This window comes from Microtus oregoni, unplaced genomic scaffold (assembly GCF_018167655.1).
Source record: "Microtus oregoni isolate MIOR12 unplaced genomic scaffold, Mior012 000042F_ref0000377, whole genome shotgun sequence".
NCBI lineage: Eukaryota > Metazoa > Chordata > Mammalia > Rodentia > Cricetidae > Microtus > Microtus oregoni.
The window spans coordinates 1,782,607-1,796,625 of NW_024543209.1; the positions used below are offsets into that span (position 1 = coordinate 1,782,607).

Consider the following 14,019-nt stretch of genomic DNA (forward strand, 5'->3'; position numbering starts at 1 on the left):
GTCTCTGTCTCTGTCTCCTTTCATCGCCCGATGAAGGTTAATATTCAGGAGGATGCCTATATGTTTTTCTTTGGGTTCTCCTTCTTATTTAGCTTCTCTAGGATCACTAATTATAGGCTCAATGTCCTTTATTTATGGCTAGAAACCAAATATGAGTGAGTACATCCCATGTTCCTCTTTTTGGGTCTGGCTTACCTCACTCAGGATAGTGTTTTCTATTTCCATCCATTTGCATGCAAAATTCAAGAAGTCCTTGTTTTTTACTGCTGAGTAGTACTCTAATATGTATATATTCCACACTTTCTTCATCCATTCTTCCATTGAAGGGCATCTAGGTTGTTTCCAGGTTCTGGCTATTACAAACAATGCTGCTATGAACATAGTTGAGCATATACTTTTGTTGTATGATAGGGCCTCTCTTGGGTATATTCCCAAGAGTGGTATTGCTGGCACGAGCAAGGAACTCAGGACCGCGAGGGGTACACCCACACACTGAGACAATGGGGATGTTCTATTGGGAACTCACCAAGGCCAGCTGGCCTGGGTCTGAAAAAGCCTGGGATAAAACCAGACTCACTGAACATAGCGGACAATGAGGACTACTGAGAACTCAAGAACAATGGCAATGGGTTTTTTATCCTACTGCACGTACTGGCTTTGTGGGAGCCTAGGCAATTTGGATGCTCACCTTACTAGACCTGGATGGAGGTGGGTGGTCCTTGGACTTCCCACAGGGCAGGGAACCCTGATTGCTCTTTGGGCTGAAGAGGGAGGGGGACTTGATTGGGGGAGGGGAGGGAAATGGGAGGCGGTGGCGGGGAAGAGACAGAAATCTTTAATAAATATATAAATAAAAAAGGAAATAGAATAAAATAAAAAAGAAGTAAAAACAAAAAAAGAAGGTTTTATTGCATGTGTATATTTACTTAGTGTATTGTATGTGTGCTTGCATGCTAAAAAACAAAGTATGCGTGGAGGTTGGAGGACAACTTGTAGGAGTCAGTATATGCTTTCCCTCATGTGGGTCCTGGGGATCAGGCTCGGGCCCTCAGGCGTGGAGACAAATGCCTTTACTCACAGAGCCATCTTGCCCATCAGAGACAAGATTTTTAGGCTTTGTTTTCTGCTCTTTTCTTGATTTGTTTATTTATTTATTTATTTAGGTTAGTTGCTTGAGACAAGGTCTCATTCAGTAGCTCAGACTGGCCTCAAACCTGTTATATTCACTGTGTTACCCAGACTGGCTTTGAAACTAATAAGGAATCCTCCTGCCTCAGACTCCCAAGTATGGGGATTTTAGATGTGAGACACCATACCCACCTCCTTTGTTTTGTTTCCTTTCTATTTTGTTGAATATATCTGTACTACTAGAATCGTTTATAATAATTTTCCAGTTTGGAAAATGAGAAATTGGTTTGTCTTAGATTCATTGCACAGTTTGATCCTGCCTTCCTTTCCTTCCCTACCAGAGTTTCACCCAGAGTCTCAAGAGAAGGATATCGCTGATAAATATATTTTACTCTTGTGGAGTGACCTATGAGATAGTGTCCAACATACCAAAGGTAACACGTGCTGCTTCTGCAGATGTCGGCGCGTAAGAGCGGAGGGGGAGTGTTGGTTCACTGTGCTTTGAAAGCACATTACAACACTTACGGAAACGCCATTCACAGAAAAACAGTCGCCTCCTTTCTGTGCCTTTAGGCGACGGAGGAGATTGAGGACCGGGAAACACTGGCTCTCCTGGCAGCACGGAGTGAGAACGAGGGCACCTTAGATGGGGAGACATATATCGAGAAGTACACACGTGGGGTGCTGCAAGTTGAGAACATTCTGAGTCTGGAGCGGCTCCGGCAGGTGGGTGGTACCTGACTGCCTACCTAGTCCTGAGGATGCCATCGCCAGCCTTCCCCAGCAGTGGGCAGAGATGACACATGCACCTCTCAAAATGCGTCAACGAGATGGATTCATGTTTGTCAAAGCAGTCTCCCTTTTCTGTGACGCGAGCAGAACCCCGCAGCATCTCCTCTTGGGTTTCTTCGTTTCGTTTTTCTGCACACTTACATCAGTTCATAGCGTGTCCGCTACTTAGCAGCTTTCGTGGTTTGTGGTTTAAGTTTTTTACATTTTTGATAGGTCAGGTTTTATTGTTGTTGCTTTAAACACGTGTAGTTGGGGTACCAGCCTTCTAAGTATTGATTTGTTTTTGTGTACACCTGTGGTTTTTACGCTTGTGTTTTCTGAGTCTTCTAAAATAAACACGTGCTCCGTTTATAATCTGACGAGGCAATCCTCACTGTTATCTTTGTGGTGCTGTATCTACAGGCCGTCACGGTCAAGGAAGCGCTCTCCACCAAAGCCCGGCACATTCGGAGAAGCCTCAGTACACCAAACGTTCACAATGTGAGTACGTGCCTACAGGGAACTCATGTTCATGAGACTTAATCTGGGATTTGGGGACGGAGGATCTGGGACAACACAAGGTTGGAGCTTAAATGGTGGGAACAGTGCTGAGCCTGACTTTCCATACCAGGGTGCACACCAGACAGCCAGGATCCCATAGATATTTGCCTGTAGTGATCATCTCTCTCAACCAATTTCGTGTAGAAAATCCCCTTGACAGACGGCTTCTAGCAGCAGGGAAGCAAGGGCAGGTTAGTGTAAGGACTGCTTCAAAGTGGTCGCTTCCCAGCAACAGAAGGCGCTGTAGTATTTCCACGGAAAACCTGATTCCTCCTTCCTGATCTCAGCAACTGTCTTAGAATAGGCCACAGAGCGAATATCCATACTCACTGCTGTGTAGGTTACTGCAAGCACAGTGCAATCATTAGAAATAGATAATAGGGTGGGAGCTGCCTTTGTAGGAGAGTGCTTGCCACACGAGCATGAGGACTTGAGTTTGGATCTCTAGGATTCATATAAAAGCCAGGCATGGGGGTGTGCTCTCGGAACCCTGATTCCCTGGAGTGTGCGGACCCCAGGCTAGCCAAAAGTGGCAAGTTGTGAATTCAAGACCCTGTCTCAAAAATATAAGGTAGATAGCAACAGAAAAAGACACCCGAAGTCAGACTCTGCCCGCTTCATGTGTGAGCATAGACAGGCGCACGTGTGCATACACATTCACACCACACTTAAAGGCGCACACCCAATAGAGAATGAGAGACTCACAAGTTACAGATTGAAAGCACTCTCCTAGACTGGGGATATAGGTCAGTGGTAGAGTACTTGCCTAGCAGATCCAATGTCCCAGATTCAATCCTCATTACTACAAAAGAAGAAAAGAGGAAGTGTGTGTGTGTGTGTGTGTGTGTGTGTGTGTGTGTGTGTACACAGTTTTATCTTTTGGATGTTTTGTGTTGAAATAGGGTCCCATTATCAGTCCTGGGTGGTCTCAAACTCACAGCGGTCACCTGCCTTTACCACCTAAGCACTAGGACTAAGGGTGTGTACCACCGTGTCTAGCTAATTAAATATTTTAAAAGACACTCTCTTAGTTAATTTATTTATCAAGAAAGAGGTCATAATACAAACTAAAACATATAGAACTAACTGATAATAAAAACATTCACAAACTAGTACTTGTGGAATGTAAAGTGGTACTTAAATGAAATCATGAGCCCTAAAATGCCTACTTCACCCCTTGCCAGTAAGAATTCTAGACAGGACAGAAAAATGAAAGAACAAGAACTATTATTAAGAAATGTAGGGGCGAGGTGGGCAGTGGTAGCCCATGCCTATAATTCCAGCACTCAGGAGGCAGAGATGGGCAGATCTCTGTGAATTTGAGACCAACCTGGTCTACAAAGTGAGTTCCAGGACAACTAGAGCTGTTACACAGAGAAAACTTGTCTCAAAAAAGAAAAGAAGGAAGGAAGGGAGGAAGGAAGGAAGGAAGGAAGGAAGGAATCAGAGAGAAGGCTCAATTGTTAAGAGCACTAGCTGCTCTTCCAGAGAACCCAGGTTCAATTCCCAGCATCCACATGGCAGCTCACAACTGTCTGTAACTCCAGTTCCAGGGGATCTGGAAACATACATGGACACACATGTACCAGTACACAGAAAAGTAAATCATAAAAAAAAAAGGAAGGAAGGAAGAAAGGATGGAAGGTATCGAGGACTTGTGAGATGGCTCCGCAGGAAAAAAACACTTGCTACCTAATAGCCACCTGAGTTCAATTCCTGGGACCTACATGGTGAAAATAGAATACCAACTCCTGCTAATTGTCTTCTGTTCCGATATATACACACACACACACACGCACACACACACACACACACACACACGTAAATGTAGTAAAAATTTTAAGAAATTTATATGACTTTCGTCAGGCAGTGGTGGTGTACCCCTTTAATACCAGCACTCAGAGGCAGAGATGGACAGATCTTTGTGACTTTGAGGCCAACCTGGTCTATAAAGTGAGTTCTAGGACAGCCATAAAACTGTTACACATAGAAACCCTATCACAAAAAAACACATAAAAAAATAAGGAAAGAAAAGAAAAAGAAATTTATATTAAGAAGAGTTTAAAAATCAAGCTGGATATAGTGGCACATACCTGTACCAACACCTGTACCACACACCTGTACCACACACATAACCAGCCAGTGCTATGGAGAATCTTAAAGGGGGAAAAAAAGAGAAGGGGCCATCCTGATCAATGGTATGACATTTATTCAAAGCTTAAAGTAAAAAAATAAAAAAACACTTGTAAAGCTATTTATTAAAGTGTTGGTTCTGTATCTGATCAAGGCTCTAGCTTTAGATAATAATATTTAAAGAGAATACCAATAATAATAATAAATGAGAATGTAGAGATTCAGTTTAAAAAGTCCAAAATATGGGAAACTTTATTAGGAACAATGTCACCAGAAAAAGCAGCTGGCATAGAGTCTAGCAAATGAACTTCAAACAAACAAACAACATGATTTTATAAGACTGTCCTTTGGAAAAGTGGAGTTGGCATCTCGCATGCCTCATTGGTGCAGCCCAGAGTCTGTGCTCCAGAAGTCTGTTGAGGAGATGCTCACAGACACGCTGTATGCAGAACTGATACTGAGCCAACCATGGTGACGGTACATGGTTAGGGCAGGAGGCTGGCATCTTGAGGCTAGCCTGGACTCCCGTAGTGAGACGCTGTCCCATAAAACAGCAACAGAACAAAGAGAAAGTGAGGAGTACGGAAGCCAGGTCATAAAAACACAGCTGTAGTGGACAGAGTCGGTGGAAGGTCTGTGCCAGCATGCTTTGCTTGGGGTTCGAATCAGTCTCACTGAGTAACCCAGGCTAGCCTCAGATTCATAATCCTCCTGCCTCAACCCTCCTAAGCACTAGGATTATAGGTACATACCACCTCACCTACTTCATACTCTGTAAATGAAAAGCTAAGTAAAAAGCAGGACATCAGATGAGGGCACCTGCCACCAAGCCTGGTGACCCAAGATCAATCCCAAGACCCAGGGGCTGGAAGGAGAGAACTCACTCCTGAAATATGACCTCTGGCTTGTGTGTGCATGCCATGGCACACAGAGTCACACACAAATAATAAATTTCCATGTTAAGTATTAGAAATTTATTAGAAGCAGCCTAAGTAACCATCTGTAGAAGAATGGGGCCAAAAATCACTATAAAACACCATGCCTAGTAATATAGCACTTAGCACAGTGTAAAATATGCCAATACTATTTATTATTTATGAGCATATGTGTACATGTAATTATAGAAATATGTGTGAAAATAAGTCATGATTCCTGGTGGGAGATATATTTATAAATAAAAAGAAAATTAAGAGTACGTGCCTGTAACCCCAGCACTCAGGAAGCAGAGACAAGAAAACTCTGCAAGTACCAGGCTGGCAAGATCCATTATAAAACCCTGTCTCAAAAAAAGATGACTATTAAATATATGAATCATATTGGTGAAAATGTCCATCTCTTACAGGTCTCCTCTAGTCGGCCAGATCTCTCTGGCTTTGATGAAGATGATAAGGTATGTATATTACAGTGAGATAGACTATCAACACCTCCTAAGTTCTTGGGAACATACTATGTGTGGACGTGTGTGTGTGTGTGTGTGTGTGTGTGTGTGTGTTAAAGGTTTTTTCATGTATGTGTTTGCCTACGCTTATGTCAGTGCACTATTTGCATGCAGTGCCCACAGAGACCAGAAGAGGGCACTAGAGCTCCCTAGCCCTGGGTAGACAAATAGTTGTGAGTCACTTGTGGGTGCAGAGATCAGAACCCAAGTCCTCTGATGAACAGGAAATGCTTTTAACCACTGAACCATCTCTCCAGCGCCTGTGTGTATAGGTTTGGTTTACGTATTTGAGAAGCATAAACTTTAGTCCTTAAAGGCAGCAAGTCCTAAGGTGAAATGAGCTCTTACCATGTGTGAGTTTCCCGTTAGCCCGCCTGCAGCTGTGTCTGTTCGTAGTTTATCATCTCAGGCTTAGGTTAAATAACCATACCTTTTAGTTACCTCAGACAGCCTCAGCTCGGGCTGCTATCCAGGCAGAATTATGAATAGAAGGGCTCAGATAAATACAAGTGATTGCCTCTGGGGAGGGAGGGAGGTGGATGGGGTTACAGAGGATTTCAAAGGTGGTTTCACGGAGGGCATGGTGGTCACTGCTTTAATCCCAGCACTCCAGAGGCAGATACAGGCAGATCTCTGTGAGTTTGAGGTCAGCCAGGGCTGCATAGTGAGAGCCTATGTCCTAAATTTTTTTCATTGTATTATATAAAATTTTATTAAATCTTAAAATATAAAAGAATACTGACATTTGCTTACTCGATGGTATTTGTTTTAATCATGTTGTAACCATCATTAGCATATATGATTAAAATATTTTGTAATAAAAGTGAAAACACATACTGAAACTATTTTTTAAAAAATTACAGCCAGACTAATTTTGTGTGTGTGTGTGTGTGTGTGTGTGTGTGTGTGTGTGTGCAAGCCTTTAATTCCAGCACTTGGGAAGCAGAGACAAACAGATCTCTGTGAATTTGAGGCCTCTCTGGTCTACAAAACAAGTTCCAGAATATCCAGGGCTATACACAGAGAAACTCAGTCTTAAAAAACCAAACAAAAAAATAAAAACTGGCAAGCGTTAGATATAGTGGTGCACGCCTTTCATCCTGGCACTTGGGAAGCAAAGGCATATGGATCTCTGTGAGTTTGAGACCAACCAAGGTCTACATAGTCAGACCCTGTCTCAAAAAACAAAAAATGAGGAGGGTAAGCAGGAGAGGGGAAGAAAGAAAGAAAAGAAACAGAAACTGAAATACCAGCTGCCTTTCCGTTTTTCCAGAGTGACTTCATCGCAGGTGACCTATATCTTTACTTTGCAGGGCTGGCCCGAGAACCAGTTAGACGTGTCTGACTACAGCTCCAGTTACCAGGATGTCGCATGCTATGGGACTTTACCCAGGGACTCACCTCGCAGGAGCAAAGAAGGTAGTGGTAGCATTGCCTCCGGTGACTATCCCCTCAAGCAGATGTTCAAAGCCCGTCTTCTTAGCCAGAATGTCCCACATTCCCTTACTGGGTTTCTTTTTGCTGTGTGTTCTATATAGCAAACTAATAGTTGTGCATGCACAGTGTTGGGGATCAAACCAAGAACCTCGTGCATGCTCGGCAGGCACTCTCCAGCCTAAGAGAATACCTTTTTGTAATTTCAAATTCTCTAAATCATTTTTCAATCCATCATATTCTGACCTTGTTTTGAGACACACATAATTCTCATTCAGTTTTCTTAACCAAAAGAGTATTTACCTCTCATTCTTTTATGTAGCCCTCAAATGTTATGGAAACCCAACTCTAATACCTAACACAGGTTCATAAATGATAGTAGAATACACACCAGAGACCTTGGGGAGCCAGAATTGGCCTAATAAGTGGAACTCAAGCCAGATCTTGAAAAGAGTGAAGGGGCTGGAGAGATGGCTCCATGGTAAAGAGTACTGGCTCTATTGCAGAAGACCTGGGTTTGATTCCCAGCACCCACATGGCTGCTTAAAGCCATTTGAAACTCTAATCCTAGGGGATCTGAGGCCCTTTTCTGACCTCCCTGGGCACCAGGCATGCTTGTGGTTCACAAACATACATGCAAACAAAATACCCGTATGTATAAAATAACTAATAACGATAATAATTAATAATAATGATGATTTTTAAAAGAAAAGGTTTGAATTTTTTATTTCTCATTTTCTCACTGATCAGCCCTTTAATAATTTTTGTAACTTCATAGACTTAATTTTATTCTATTTTACTGTTATTACATTTATATCCTTGTATTGCACGAGTTGGGAGTGGGAGTGTAGCACACGCATCACAGGAAAGCTTGGGGGAATCAACTCTCTCTTTCCACCATGGGGGTCCCAGGGATTGAATTTGGGTGAGCGGTTTAATGGCAAGCACTTTTGACTACTGAGCTGTCTCGCTAGCCTAATTTATCCCTGTTCTTGCCTCCATCCATTGGAATGCTGGACTAAGTACTGGCATATTATTTTTGCTTTTATATCAGATATATATGAATATATATCTGATGGGGGTATTAACTTTCCATTGCTGTGACAAGCTACCTGAGAAAAACTAACTTAAGGAAAGAAGGTTTCTTTGGGCTCATGGTTTCGAAGGTTTTGCTCCAGGACCACCTTGCTTCATGCTTTAAAGCAGGGAAGAGCAGAGCATCAGAGCAGCAGTAGTCTGTGATGGTGCTACTTCTCACTCTAAGAAACAAGGGAGAGAAGAAAAACTAGGAGCCAGAAACCATGCCCTTCTGAGGCATACCCCACTCCCCACCCTGTAACCCTACTTCCTCGAGCTTGGTCCATTCATCTGTTCTCATCAGTGTGCATCTCCCTTGATGAGGCTGACACCATTGTGATCCCATCACTTCTCCATACATCCTTGAGCTGGGGACTTCCTGTGCGCCTCTGACCATGCTCAGCTATCTATAAATTCTTGTCCTTTTTGTATTCCTCAGGTTATCCATCCGAGAATCCACATGCCTTAACAGTCAGCCCTTTTAAAGCGTTCTCTCCTCAGCCACCAAAGTTTTTCAAACCCCTAATGCCTGTAAAAGAGGAGCATAAGAAAAGGATAGCCCTTGAAGCGAGACCTCTCCTAAGCCAAGAGGTAAATGCTTGACTTCTCTGTCCTGTGCCAAACCGAACAGAACGGTGCTGCCTTCAGAGAAGTGGTTTGCAGTCACGTGTTGGACGCTGCATGCAGACATGCATGGGTTACGTCACTCTGTGGAGCCCATTCTCAGAAGCCTTTCTCTCAAGCATGCCGGGTGGTGGCAGGAGGTTTTGGTGATTACTGCCACAGTTTTACTTCTCTGCATCAACGGTGTTTCAGTCCTTTATATCTTTCAAGAGAGAAAAGTGATGCCCGGTAGATATTTGACAACTCAACGGGCCTTTATGTATTTACTTGTTGATAAAACTAATGACGTGTCTTGCCACAGAAGATGTGCGTTCTGGTCCTATTTCACCAGTAGTTTAACTCTGATCCGTAACATTGGCTGCCGCGTTACTCACACGTAATGACAGTGGTGTCGTTGCTCTTTCTAACATGCACGTACTTAGTAGATATTTTGGCTGTGATCATCTCTTGTGTGTGATGCATCTGTGTGTCTTAACCTTTGCAGAGCATGTCTCCATCTCAGGCACATAACCCTGGCTGCATTGTACCCCCAGGAAGCAATGGCAGCAGCATGCCAGTAGAACACAATAGCAAACCTGAGGAGAAGATTGTAAGTTCTGGAATGTTTCCGTCATATTGCCTGGTGGTGGGTTGGAAACCCTTTTGCAATCTGCCTTCCAAATGCTGTCAAAGAAATTAAGACATGTGTGGAGCCTTGCCTCTACAAGGAAATGTGACTCTTGAAAATGACGTTTTGCATGAATGTAACCTTGACCTGTGATTTTCCTCTAAATGTTTTTTTAGCTTGTTTTTACATCAGTTAAGTTTCCTTAGCTAACGGGGGAAGGCACCTTTGAGGGCTCTGGTCATTTTAAAGGAAAGCGTAACACAATCAGTTGAACTAATACCAAAAATCTCTCCGATGTGTCTGTGCGTACTGCCCAGATTCTGAAGTTAATCTACCTAGAGGAATTGCATTTACTTGGCGTAAGTAATCCTGCACTTAGCTGTGGGTGTGTTTGAAAGCTTCTTGTGTTGCTGCTTCCAAGATAACTGTGTAGCTCGTAGCCGCTCTGTTGCCATCGTCATCAGCCACATCCTCATCGCTCCAGGTCCCGTAGCTTTTGTTACCTACCTGGCAAAATACAGTCCAACTTGCTTGTTCTCAGCCTGACTTTTAGAGTGATTTTCAAAGGACTGGAAGGGACAGCTCACACCTGAGGTGGAAAGTTCAAGGCCAGCCTAGACTGTAGAGCCAGCTCCTGTCTCCGAGTAAATTAATAAAAACAAAACATTTGAAATGTCATTTTTCAAGTACCATTATCCCTGGTACTTTTGATTATAAGTTATACCTCAATTTAAAACCAATATTTTTTTTTAAAACCTGAAGGTTTGTAAACCTGGAAACTCTGCTTTAGCTCAGCTGTGGCTTCCTAGCCTGGGGTGGGGACTGGATGGGACACCAGCCTGGGGCAACAGGAGGCTGTTTGATGTCCACTGCTGCCTGTAAGCTGCTATGTTGAGCCGTGCGAGGAGTCTCCCAGCTAAGCAGGGTCAGACCCTTTCATGGGTGCATCAGTGTAAGATCCATTAGCCGTGGCCACACTGTGCAAACACTAACTGCATCTTCAGCAGGTCCTACGGCGGCCCTCTCATCTGCATGCTCAGCTGCTGCCTGGGTCATAAAGCAGTGCCTCCTCTGCTAACACAGGAGAGGAAGAAAAGGCATACCCTTCCTTACACACCCGCTTCTGAGTTCTGTTCATCTGTCCCAGCTTCTGATGGCACAGAGGGTCCATGCCAGAGACTGCTCCTTCACCACCATGGGTCTCAAAGAGCCGTCCCCACTTACCTCACTGTCCACTGTCTTACTAAGAACTGCTGGGTGCACTCAAAGAGCTGATGGCTCTGCCTTTACCCTCAGGCTGTCTGGCTGTGTGTCTGCCTGGGTCTGTCTGTGGGCTGACAGGACTCTCACCCCTGGGTTGTAAAGACATAAAATTAAAAGTGTTTATTTTGGTCCAGCACCCACCAGAGACTGCCAGGTGCTCCTTCTGGTACTGCCTGGGACATAGAGGTGCAGTTCCCACAAATGTGCGGTTCATGCAGATGTGTGGTTCCCGCAGATGTGCGGTTCCCACAGATGTGTGGTTCATGCAGATGTGCGGTTCACACAGCTTGCCATGGTTACTTCCCTGACTTTCCTTTAACCAACTTAAAAGAAAGCCCATCCCAGCAGGCAGAGTGGAGGGTGGCCCCAGATTCTCTTGACCCAAGACACCTCAAGCAGCCCTCATCTCCATGTGACCAAATGCATCACGTGTGGATGCTGCGCAGGGTTTTCTGTTGCTGGGATCTGACTTGAGAAAGCTGCCTCTGCTGTCCGTGGAGAAGCTGCTGTGCATGCACTGTCTCTGGGCTGTTCCACTACTTTGTTCTGTTTGCCAATTTTCTGGGGTGTTTTGGTAAAGTCTGAGTGCCTTGCTTGTTTGAGCTGAGGTTTTTGTTTTCTTTGGGAAATTTTCATTTTATTTCCCATCTTAGAATGGACACGAGCTATTTCCTTCCTCTGTTGTTTTGTTTGGTTTCTTTGGTTTTTTTGAAACAGGGTCTCACTATGGAGCCCATGACCTTGAACTCACAATCCTCCTACTTTGGCCCCTTGAGTGTAGGATTGTAGGCTTGTGCCACCATAGCTGGCTATGTCTGACTCTTGTAACTTGGATGTCTGATCACATAGAAAGATATGCAGGTGTGTGCCTCAACCTGTATAAATAAGATTTAAAGAAAACAACATCACATTATTTTTATCCCTTATTGTGGTACAGGGTATCAGACCCAGGGCTTGTGTCAGGCAAGCTGTCTGTTACTGAATCATATCCCTGCCCTTTATTTTTTATTTATTTATTTATTTATTTATTTTTTGGTTTTTCGAGACAGGGTTTCTCTGTGGCTTTGGAGCTTGTCCTGGAACTAGCTCTGTAGATCAGGCTGGTCTCGAACTCACAGAGATCCGCCTGCCTCTGCCTCCCGAGTGCTGGGATTAAAGGCATGTGCCACCATCGCCCGGCCCTGCCCTTTATTTTTTATTATTTTGAAATAAGGTCTTGCTGAGTTTTCCAGGCTGGCTTTGGTCTCACTGTGTAGCCCAGGAAGGCCTCTAATTTGCAATCCTCTTGCCTCAGCCTCCCAAGTAGCTGTGTTAAGACATGTGCATCAGTATGACCAGCTTTGAACTTGTCGTCTATTATTATTATTATTGTTGTTGTTGTTGTTGTTGTTGTTATTATTTGGATTTTTTGAGACAGGGTTTCTCCGTAGCTTTTGGTTCCTGTCCTGGAACTAGCTCTTGTAGACGAGGCTGGCCTCAAACTCACAGAGATCCGCCTGCCTCTGCCTCCCGAGTGCTGGGATTAAAGGCGTGCACCACCACCGCCCAGCTATTATTATTATTATTATTACTATTACTATTACTATTATTATTATGTATGCAGTGTTCTGCCTCCATGTATGCCTGCAGGTCAGAAGAGGGCACCAGATCTCATTATGGGTGGTTGTGAGCCACTATGTGGTTGCTGGAGATTGAACTCAGGACCTCTGAAAGAGCGGCCAGTGATCTTAACCACTGAGCCATCTCTCCATCCCGAACTTGTCTTTTTTTTAATGTCATAACACACAGAGAATAACAGTAAGAAAGTCAGTCCCTTCCCCCTGTATCCTCAAAACCCCTCTCTGGTTTTACACAGGCAACATATGGTTTCCTCTCATCTCACTGAAGAAACAGAGTTCGGGAATGAGAGAGCAATTTGCCCCAAGTCACACAGTTACCGAGACTAAAGACACAGACCTACAGTCTTCATAACTGAGTGAAGTTCAGTGCTCTGCCTTCAGGCCCTGGGACCTTCATAGGCATGCTGGGAGCCCTGGCAGGCAGCCCTGAACTTGAGCCATTTCTGACAAACCTCCATAACCTGATTGTAGTGGTAACAGAAATTGCATCCACTGTGTGAGTGACACCCCCTACTGAGAGTCACTGCTTCAATAATGGGCTTAGTCCCCCTCCCTCCTTTATTTTTAATTAGAGCATTTTATCTATAGAGAAATAATCACCTTTACAAGTTAAATGGGAAATATATCAAATCTCAAGTGCAGTAACTACAGAGAAGTCTGAGAGTTTGGACTCCGTGCTCCACATTTAGGTTGGGTTGTAACCTCTTTTGCTTTTAATTTATTTGTAGGCAGGTCCAGTTCAGTGTCCCTCATGATTCTGACACTTTGGTATATCCCGTCTAACTAAAGTACCCCAACATGCATTATAAGCCAGAAAACTCTTTTCTTTTTCCTTCTTGAAAGCAATTCTTCAGCAAACTTTCTATCTTTCTTAAATGTTGTAAACCATTTAATCCCTACTGAGGTTTTTGGGTTTGTTTTCTGGCATATGTAATTCTTCTGTCTTTAGCCTGTTTCCTAGTTGAACTTCTTCCCCTAGAGTCCATGGATTCTCAGGTTTCTCTGGGTCACTCTCATCCTTTAGGAATAATCCTTATCTTAATGAGTTTGATACATTTCTACTCATTAAAATAATGGCTGCTTATGCCATCCAGCAAACGGTATTTCAGAAAGATGAAAGTCCTCAAGCCGCTAATCCTTGGCTGAGGGTTGCCTCTCCTTGCACAATAAATCATTTGTTAGTGGCTAATTGTACTGGCTACTCTTGGGCCTAGAGAATTGCATTATTTTTGCTAGCTTAAATTAAACAAAGAAGAGTAAAACTTGAAATTCAATTTTCAGTCTAAATATGATGAATCCAGAATCTAAAAATACAGGAAAGGGCTAATAAACAAGACCATTAGTCTGTTCGGGCTCTGTTCTTT

At 43.6% G+C, this 14,019-nt stretch overlaps 1 protein-coding gene across 6 annotated transcripts in view; it reads left to right on the plus strand.

The window, feature by feature from the left end:
- Kif13a (kinesin family member 13A) overlaps positions 1-14,019 on the plus strand; it is a 179,586-nt gene that overhangs the window by 153,112 nt on the left and 12,455 nt on the right. For 3 of the 6 annotated variants that reach the window (XM_041632689.1, XM_041632690.1, XM_041632694.1), the window contains 8 exons: positions 1,470-1,562; positions 1,702-1,854; positions 2,323-2,400; positions 5,936-5,983; positions 7,345-7,450; positions 8,982-9,133; positions 9,651-9,755; positions 10,091-10,132. In XM_041632689.1, the coding sequence (XP_041488623.1) occupies positions 1,470-1,562; positions 1,702-1,854; positions 2,323-2,400; positions 5,936-5,983; positions 7,345-7,450; positions 8,982-9,133; positions 9,651-9,755; positions 10,091-10,132 (777 nt within the window). The remainder of the gene's footprint in view (positions 1-1,469; positions 1,563-1,701; positions 1,855-2,322; positions 2,401-5,935; positions 5,984-7,344; positions 7,451-8,981; positions 9,134-9,650; positions 9,756-10,090; positions 10,133-14,019) is intronic. The other 3 variants (XM_041632692.1, XM_041632693.1, XM_041632691.1) reach the window with 2 other exon arrangements.